At 45.7% G+C, this 10,223-nt stretch overlaps 1 protein-coding gene across 1 annotated transcript; it reads left to right on the plus strand.

The window, feature by feature from the left end:
- Positions 1 to 5,457: 5,457 nt before the first annotated feature.
- Cbln2 (cerebellin 2 precursor) lies at positions 5,458 to 9,228 on the plus strand. The gene is made up of 3 exons (XM_027935362.2): positions 5,458 to 5,814; positions 8,664 to 8,783; positions 9,031 to 9,228. The coding sequence occupies exons 1-3, from the start codon at positions 5,458 to 5,460 to the stop codon at positions 9,226 to 9,228; spliced, it is 675 nt and encodes a 224-aa protein (XP_027791163.1).
- The last annotated feature ends 995 nt before the right edge of the window (positions 9,229 to 10,223 follow it).

Raw genomic sequence — 10,223 nt, forward strand, 5'->3', positions numbered from 1 at the left:
AGCTTGGGCACTGCAGGAAACGCACATGGGTTACTTATGTGCTTTCAATTCCCCAGCCACACCAGGTGTCTCAGACCCTAATGTTCATCCCCAGAGAGACGATAACCAGACTTAAAAAAAAAGTCAAAAGGAAGAATTTAATAAGTGTCCTTTTATAGCTCAGTATGTTCGTTTCACAATATTGACGTATTATTGCACTGTGGTCAAGTTTCCTCTATATATGGTCACTTTGCTAATAAAAGGAAATTTTTAAAATCATATTTTTAAAGAATGTTTATTGAATGTTGACATGTGTGCCATAAAAATAACTGTTAGAAGGTCTGTGAAAATATTTCAGCGTGTTGTGGAGTGGCAGTGATGATTCGTTTAGCACAATGTGACTATTATGATATGAACAGTCATCATTGACCTGAGCTCAACCAGCCTAAATTTTTAACAGAATCAACAATTATTACGCTAATTTGGCCAAGATGTTATGATTACTTGAAATTTCAGTCAATAAACACAAACCAATTGCTCATAAACATAAACTTTTCTTGCTCTTTCTATTATACAGTGACTGATTTAGAACTGATGACAATTTTTAAAGAATTTTATTTATGTTCCTATTACTTTATACAAAATCACACACTAGCCTTGAGTTTTTATACTTTTCATTGATGTGATACATTTTTAAGTTAGCGGGCACTTCAGTAATATTTTTATTTCACTGAGAAATATCAATGTGCATATCTAAACAATTTATCATGAATCACCAGAGTGTGCCCTATATTTGATTATATATTTTCCATATCTTAATAACCCTCTAGACTATATATTTGCTAAAAATTTCAGAAAATTATTTTTTATTAATGCTAATGTTTGTCAAATTACGTTTATGGCTTTAACGTCCCTGAGTGTGAAATTGATGATAGATTATTTTTAAGACACATCTAGATCAAAATCATAAATATGACATAGTAATTTAAAGAATTAAGAGAAAACTGTAATGCACACTAAATGCATTTCAGTAATGGGTTCTATCCAAATAAGACAAATTTAAAATCTACGAGAGATAAATATTTTGGACAATTGAAAGGAAGAGAACTAGAATTATCCCAGCCTCTTCTCCCACACTTTATTTTTAACATCAGAACACTTTCACTGCAGCTATGTATGACCATCTGTCTCTCCCACAGGGTGGGTGTAAAGCTGTATTTTGTAGCCTATAAAAAGGGCATGCTGAAGTAACTGACACATGACAGGTGTTCAATATGTGGTTGACACTGTGATTACTGTCTATAGTAATAGATGTCCATGAATTTAGAGAGTGGAGTCTACTACTAATGTCCTAGCACTGAGAGCAGAAATTAATGGTAACATGAAAAGAGGACAAAAATCAGTTGCTGAGAAAACTGAAAAAGTTTTGACTTATATTTTAGTTATATTCCAATTTTTTTCTGAACATTTACAAGCTAAAATTCTATCACTTGACCCACTATTATAAGTGGAATAACTAATAAATCAATGAATCAATAAACATTTATCTGTCATTATGTTGCCTTTCACCACTACTAACTTCCTTATAAATATAATCTGAAACTTAAATTCAAACCTAACCTGTTTTTTCCCATTATATAACAATGCTTATTGTTTTCATTATATAACCTAGTTCATTATGTAGGTTAAAGGTTTCTTAAGTATTTTCATTGCCACATAGAAAAAAATTTAACTACAAAGCTGATAATAAAATTTGGTTCATGTGTGTTTGCATTTTCATTAGTTAAAAGAAATGCTATAGTGTGGCATTTAAGAAAGTTGTTTGCTGTTACTTAAATTTTTTTTCAGAGGTATGACTTTCATACCTTTACTTAATTAGCATCCCCAAATGCTCTAACAATCAGTCTATGCCTCACATTTCTTTCATGGATCTAGTACCCTTTTTTAATTAGTCTTGCACCCGAATCAGTACTCTCGGTAATGATCTGATAGAGTTGTGTTTATTTTGACAATAAGAGACTATCAACTTATGAAATGTTGAAGTATCTGAAATAATGTGCTACTGGAATAGTAAGGTGATATTTCCATTGTGTTAAACTCACAGAAACGAGAGTAAAACTTAGCAACCAGTAGTGTCCTAGAAAAAAAAAAAAAAAACTTCCCACAAAGCCCAGTGTACACAACCAATATATGAATAAAATGTTTTAGTGTAGTCTGGATTTTAGTGGATATAGTTTAGGGGGATGACAGATTATGGAGTCTTTTGTAGTCTGTACAGTTTTGGAAATTATGTCAATAGAATATATTTAACTCATAGGCTCTTGTAATATCCTTCGGCCCCCAGGAAATGGCTTGCCTCACCTGACCATGCGCTGTGAGTTCGCTCTGCCCTAGCCTTCCATTCCAGCTGGACGGGTTAGACGTGGACTGCTTCATCACAGCACAGGCCTTACAGCTAGTTCTATTCTAAGACAGAGAGCAGCCCGAGAAAGCCAGCAGAAAAGGCCTTCCGAAGGCTTACCTGAAGAGACACATTTCTTAGAGTGGAACCAAGTATTGCCTAAATCTTCAAAGGAAAGAAGGTTCCGTCTAAATTCTGGAAGAATAAGAAATGCATTCGTTCAGTTCTAATGAACTGCGTTGGTAGACTTGGGGTTCATCTCTGATCAGCCTATCAGAAAAGACATTATTATGCAAGCCAAAGACCAATATTTAAAAAAAAAATCAGGTTATAAAGTGCCATTTAAAGACTGTACTGCCTTTGTTTAAGGGTGGTATGGACTATCAGCCAGTAGTCCGTGCAAACCTTGTGTAGAACCGAAGACAATCTGACTGCAGCGACTATCATCTTGGCAGAGTCTGTCAGTGGTAAAGATCTGAAAAATGAAAATGCTGCCCCCCTCACTTTTTATCTTTTTTGGTCGCAGGCAAAGATATTGAAGGATACTGGAAAGAATTCTACATATTTTTTTTGTGTTTTTGCAGAGGCAAGCACTGCATTTAGGGGAGAACGGAGACTATCCGCAATCCCCATCCTTGTCCCTAGGTCTCCCCCAAGGTTCTGCCTGAGTCCGCTTGTCCGCAGCCTGCGGCAGGGAGGCACCAGCACCCATAGGTGGCGCCCCGCGTCCGTGCCTGTGCGTCTCGCCCTTGCTGCAGGCGCAACTGGGAAACCCGGCGCGTCTACCCAGGTCGTTAGAGCTTAGAGCCGATGTTTTAATAAATCAGCGCGGTGCCAAAGCGCTCCAGGAGCCCCGAGGTTCAGAGGAGCAGACACATAAACCTAGGAGGGAGGCATTTCTTCAATCCTTGCCAAAACCTGACGTTTCCCAAACTGGAGATTCTGGAACCACGGCCCTTAAACCTTTAAATTCAAAAGCTTCCTAGCTCCATACCAGTCTTTTTTTTTTTTTTTTTTTTAACTGTTTTTTTTTTTTTTTGTCCTCTTAATTATGAAAGTGATCACGCTATTCAAGATTAAGAGTTGGAGAGAATTTGGAAAAGGAAAGAAAGAATCTAAAAGAAGAGACGCCACTGGTGCTTTTGAAGGTGCCTAATTTTTAAAAAGGCATCTAAGAGGATTTCGCTCTGGGTGTTTGGGTGAGAGCTGGACCAGGGTGCTGAGTGCGGGGTGGGGATGCGGGCGGCGGGAAGGCACACGGAGCCCCGGACGACTGCTATGCACACAGGCCTTAGGGCGTTGGCAACGCTGGGCTTTGCCCTCCGGAGTCTGGAGGAAAGGCCAGGGCCAAGAGGTCCCGCCAGCGATGCGCGCTGTGGGCGCGCTGGGCGCAGCAGCTGAGGAGCCCCAGGCAGCGGGCTTCGCGTGGTGCGGCTGAGGACTCGGTGCGGCTCAGTGCCGGGCGCGAAGCGTAGGGGTTAGAGGCACCCGGCGAACGCAGAGTGGGGCGCGGCGCGGTGCGGCCGTGGGGCGCGCGGGCGCGGGGCGTGGTGTGTACCGGGAGCCCGCGCGGGCCGGCGCGGGAAAGCGGCAGGGCGGGGCGGCGCGGTTATTGGCCACGCGCTGGGAGAAAGGGTCGCGCTCGGAGTCCTCCTCCCGCCAGCTACCGCTCGCCTCATTTTCTCTAAGCAGAACAACTTCGCGGACAGCTGTACTCGCCCATCATGGATGTTCCAGGTAACCAAATCCCGGCCCTACCCCGCCAGGAGCCTCGAATTAACTGCCCTCTTGCATGCATTTTCATGAGGACCATCACAAGTCTATGTTCTATGGGAGAGAGAGAGAGAGAGAGAGAGAGAGAGAGAGAGAGAGAGAGAGAGAGAGAGAGAGGAGGGTGAGGGAAGAATATCGCAATCATCTTGCATGGGGACTGAGGACAGAGAATATTTATCGAGAATAAACTTCTCTTGTTCTTAGAAAGAACACTGGAAGAGTTGTTCGGAGGCTGAGAGCTGTGAGGAGGCAGGCATCTTTGCGTTTTGCTTCTTGGCTGGGTATCGGAATGACCTGTCTGGTTTAATGAAAGAGGGGACGGGGTGAAAGTGTCAAAAGGCATATAAGTTAGCAGAAATTTACAGGCGAAGAGCGGACGCGGGGTTCAGAAACAAGGGCTGGAAAATCAGCAAAGCCTGGGATTCCTGTTGGTGGAATCCTCAGCTCTTTGCAGGAGAAGAATCCAAGAGGTGGACCCAAGGGGGGCTCATCAGTAGCCCTGGGATCCTTGGCAGTGGGTCTTGGCTTTAGTCTCCCCCGCACCTGTCTTTCTCCTCTCTCCTTTTTATCTCCTCTTAATCCCATTCACCCTAAGGAGATTCTCGGGGGGTTTGTTCTTTGGGTAGAAAATTGAATTATTATTATTTTTTAAAACGAGCTGCCACAAGACACCTTCTTACGGAAAAATAGAGGGTTAAAGGAAAGGCAGGAAAAGGAGGTTTTTTTTTTTTTTTGTTTGACTTTCAAGAAAATGCCGCTGAAATGAAGACGGTAAATCAGTTTCTTTTTCTCTATCCGCTTCTTAAACCCCCTCTTCCTTTAGCTGAGTGGGCAGGGGGCGGCGCTGACGCCCTCTCCAGGGTCTCGGACTCTGTCGTAGCAATGAGGTTCTGCAGCATCGCGGGTCCTTGACCTCACGCACCCCTGCGCGAGCCACGCAGGAGCCTTCACCGACGCGCAGCACCGCGCGCTCGGGCTTTCTCCGAACCTGTTGGGCCAAGTCGGGGATGGGGGTAGTTGTGCTCAGACCAGGGGGACGGCCTTCCGGAAGGGAGCCCAAGAGCCGCTGGCACCTGCTCCCCTCCGCCCCTCCCCCTAGCTTTGCCTCCCTACCTAAGGGTTTGGGTTCTTTGCCCTGACAGGTCCGCTGGCACCCTCCTTCTGAGAACTCCCTTGGCCTTGACCGGGAAAGCAGGGAACCGAGGCCAGAGAAGGCTACTTCTGTCCCGGAGCGATCCTGCGCGCTTCCTGGCGCTCTTCCAGCCCACGCCTGCCTCTGCCTTGCGCGCCGCCCCCCAGCCCAGATGCCGGCGCCCGGTCGGGGCCCCCGCGGGCCGCGGCTGACCATGCCCGGGCGCCGGGGGGCGCTGCGCGAGCCGGCCGACTGTGGCTCCTGCCTGGGGGCGGCGCTGGCCTTGCTGCTGCTGCTGCTGCCAGCCTGCTGCCCGGTGCGGGCGCAGAATGACACGGAGCCCATCGTACTCGAGGGCAAGTGCCTGGTGGTGTGCGACTCGAGCCCGTCGGCGGATGGCGCGGTCACCTCCTCCCTGGGCATCTCCGTGCGCTCCGGCAGCGCCAAGGTGGCCTTCTCTGCCACACGGAGTACCAACCACGAGCCGTCGGAGATGAGCAACCGCACCATGACCATCTACTTCGACCAGGTCAGCCGGCTCGCTCTCCCACCCGCCGCCGGGGAGGAGAAGGCGGGGCAGGGGGCCAGAGCTGAGGTTCCCTTTTCTCCGACCTGGAGTTCCCGGGAGCTCCCTCCCCTCTGCTCTGCCCTACCTTTTGGCTCACTGTTCTCTTTCTTTTCACTCCTTTTCCACGTTGCAGCATTCGTATTCTTAAATTACCAGTTTACTGAGCACTTGGATTACTGAGAATCCCTTAAAGATATCTAAGATAAAGGTCCTGTAAAACTGATATTTGAAATATATTTCCCAAAAGGAAACGTTGCCAGTTTTACTTTTTGCTGAGGGTGGGTGGCTGGGGGCGGTGGAGCGTTTTGTGGTTGATGATCTTCAGGCAGTCAGGTGCCAACCTAAGGGCTGAGTGCATTCCAAACTCCCCCATTCAGAAAAGGAATACTCCAAAAGCCTAGCCCAGATCACAGAAGAGATGTTTATTTTAGAAGATGGAGTAGGGAGAAAAATAAGTGAGGAAGGTTGTAGGGGAAAGAGCAGGAATCATTATATAAATATAAAACAAAATAACATGGCTATATAAAAACAAGGTATAGAAAATGAAACATACAGTATGCAAATGCACTGTACACAATATGTCAATATGTAATTTAGCTGTATAAATAAGAACAAAGAGCAATGACTTACTTTGCTGCAAGTCACTTAACTTCTGTCACTGGGTTCCAAGCAATCAAGACTCAGACATGGTCAAGCCTTTGCAATTCTTTCTCTGGGTGATTGGTGTTAAGGGTTAAAGGTTGTGACCATCCTTTTGTGTCCTTCCAGGGTTGATTCCTATTCTTTTTCAGAAACAAATTAAAGAGCCTTTTAGTGTTTTTCAAACTTTACCTCATCAGCTAATCCTTTTGCCCAAGCACTTCCCACACAAGGGAGCACTGGGCCATCCCTGAGCATACCTGTGCTTCCTGAACACTTTCTGGTGGCTTTATTGTCTCCACCAGTCAGCTCCAGAACCTAAGCAATAGCAGGCACACACACACCTGGCCTCTTTGTAGGCCAGTGTATTCATTTTGTAAATCTTATTAAGGATCTTCTGTTTGAAGGGGTGTATTGCCGGGGGAGGGGGGATTTTTCTTTTATGTTTTTATTTATTTAAGATATAAAAATATTTTACTCATTTCCAAATCTTGGAGATAACAATGAAAGAGCATTCGGGAACCGTGTGCTCTATTAATAAGTTGTTCTCTATGTGCTATTATTTTGTAACTATTTTTCATTTCCCAATGTCTTACCAATAGCTTCCACGGCATTTCCACATCCACCATTTCTTTGGGGTGTCAAGAACACGGTGATGAAGGGCAGGATCAGTAGTAATAGAATTCTAATTTACAGATAAGGAAACTGAGCAGGGCTAGGTCTTAACTGAGGTCCACTTTTCAGGGCCAGGATGGGTGTCCTTTCATCTGCACCAATGCTGTGAATTTGCCAGTTTTCTAAATTCAGAACTGAGGCAAAGGAGTGCCTGTGAAGGGAAGGAGCAACCCTCAGGGCCCAAGTGGGGCATTCTTTATTCTCCTTTAAAGCATTGTGAGGAAGATGGAGAGCAGGGGCCCTGGAGGGCTTCCTCTTCAACAGTTGGGCCCAGGTGGGCTGAGGGGAGGGTCCAGGACGCTGGGGAGTTCCTCAAGCTACCTTGGCTTCAGGATCTCAGCTGTTCACTTACAATGAGTGTGTAAGAAGTAACCACCAGAGTTACTCAGGCTGAGGCTTATTTTCTGATCAGATGATGAAATCTTGAATCTAGGGTGTTGTTGCTGTTGGCTTTTTGTTTTAGAAACCAAAGCACCAGTGGGCCATTTAATTATTTTTACTGAATTATAATTTGTATATGAGGAGGGATGGGGGGCGGGATCTGGACAAAAATTGGCCAGATTCTGTCTAGAATGTCTGAAAGGGGGTTGGGTCATAACTGGGAACCTGCCATTCTACAAATTCTGCTATGATACTGTAACCCTCTGGTCCCCTCATATTTGAGGAAAACCTTTGACAGGGTCATGTGATCTCCTGTCAGGTGGCAAATTCTCTCCTTTATTTTCTTGCATGTTGTAGAATTCTCTTAGTTTGAGCTGTGGGTGCCCAAGCTACCAGTTCAATTCTTTTTATTTATTGAAACTCATCTGTATGACACCATTGCTCAAGTAACAGGTAAAACAGGTTGCTCAGAGGAAAGTGAGGAGAAACAGGCAGCAGTCATTGTTTACTGACAAAACTCTTTCATTCAGTATGCATTACTGAGCACCTACTGTGTGATGCCAGGGGCTGGGAAATGGGGGGGGGGGCATGTCTCAGAGACCATTTCTTTCCTGGGGGCAGGTGGAGTTAGGTCCTGGCTTCCTTTTATGGCACCTAATCTGCCTCTTGCTCCATGGCCCTTTTCCCCACATCAGGTATGGAACTGTGTTTGTGAAACAGAGCTTCATGTTGAAGGTGTGGTAGGTAACCCACAGATCTCAGGAACAGACTTGAGCTACTGCTATTTACCAAGCTTAGTGTCTGTCTCCAGTTCCTTTCTCTCTGCCCTGACTCCAAGCATATCAAATTCACACTCATTTTCTGAATGCATGAATAAATCATAGCTGAAAAATCTTTAAAAATGATGACATATTAGAATAACTTTGAAATCGGTTCCTGCTGCAGGATGGTATAACTTCAGCTCTGCCCCCTTCCTGGGGAGGCCTGGCTGAGCCGAGCCAGTGTTGCCGGCTGCTGCATTAATGCAGGAACCGGTGTCAGTTGTTGTCTGAGCATCATTAAAACAGGCTGAGCAGCAGCTGGCTGTTAGTACTGTATTCCCTCTTCTTTTTCAGGTCTTAGTAAATATCGGCAACCATTTTGATCTTGCCTCCAGTATATTTGTAGCTCCGCGAAAAGGGATCTATAGCTTCAGCTTCCATGTGGTCAAAGTGTACAACAGGCAAACCATCCAGGTGGGTAGCTTTCATGGGGGGCCCGTGCAGTGTGGTGAATGATTTCTCACTGCTGAAGGCCCATTCCTTGGCTCTGTGAGGCTGAGGAACTAAGGAATGGGGCTCTCCAGAGATTCTTGGCCCTGCTCACTGGGGATCCTCTCCATCAGGCCCCTCTTGTGGGCTCTAAGGATGGGGGTGGGGAAGAAAACAGCAGGTGGGAGTGGGATTCCTTATGGTCTGCTGAGCTTTCCCCTCTGCATTTTAGGTCAGTTTAATGCAGAATGGCTACCCAGTGATCTCAGCGTTTGCAGGAGACCAGGATGTGACCAGAGAAGCGGCCAGCAATGGAGTCCTACTGCTCATGGAAAGGGAGGACAAAGTGCACCTTAAACTGGAGAGGGGCAACCTTATGGGGGGCTGGAAGTACTCCACGTTCTCGGGCTTCTTGGTTTTTCCTCTATAGACTCAGCCCCCGCCCCCATGATGGGGAAGTTGCAATCTGGACGCGGGAATCCCCCCTTCATAACACCCTCAACTTGCCAGAATAGGACAACACATTTCCAGCCTCTGTCAGACTGTTGCGGTCCAAGAATGATTTCCTCCTAAATCTCCAGTATTTTCTTTGAATATTGACAATTCCTCGGGAACCTGGCCTCTAATTAGTTTTAGACGACAAGGTCTTAAGGAGAAATGAAATTATTATCGATTTGAGCAGTTTGTACCTGTGATTGTAAAGTCGATATCGGATTCTATTGTTGGGACCATTGACTTACCTTCTTTTGTTTGTACATTGTGTCATTGTCCCGGTGGCAGGAGCACTGCTGTGGACCCCAGGATGGACTGCAGGTTGCAGTTGAGGCTCAAAGCAAGAGCCTGGCAAAGAACTACCCGTGGGACAGTCCTTGACCTGTGTCCCCTGTGTGTCTGTAGAGCCTTAAGAGGAAGAATGGCTTCACCCTCATTCTGTACTTGTCCCCTGGGTGGATGGGAGGGGGCGGGGCATTGTGAACCTGTCAGGAAGTGCTTTATCCAGAGGAGCCAAGTGTGCAAGACTGGACTGAGTGTGGTTTTGTTTTGTATTGTTTGTGTTTTCTTGAGAAGCTTTATTTTCTTTGCACACAGGGCCCTCCATCCTTACCCCACTTTTAACTTCTTCACTGGGGTTGGGGTGGAGGGAGAAAATGTATGCTGAATTCATGGATGAGATAAAACAAAACAAAACCTGAATATTTTGTTTTGAATGAGACCACACCAAACCAAAAGTGTCTGTCTATCAGAGTAACAATAGCAAATGGACAAGTCTGCTTTTTCTTCCTGAGAGAGTCTCTCAGATGCATCTTTAGAACTCGCAACCTGGATTTTATTTATTTATTTATTTTTATTTATACTTGGAATCCTTTAAGAACCTGGCATTGCTGGGTGGGCCTGAACTGTGATGCTTGTGTCGCTGTCGTGACC

The sequence above is a fragment of the Marmota flaviventris genome, chromosome 16 (genome assembly GCF_047511675.1).
Source record: "Marmota flaviventris isolate mMarFla1 chromosome 16, mMarFla1.hap1, whole genome shotgun sequence".
NCBI lineage: Eukaryota > Metazoa > Chordata > Mammalia > Rodentia > Sciuridae > Marmota > Marmota flaviventris.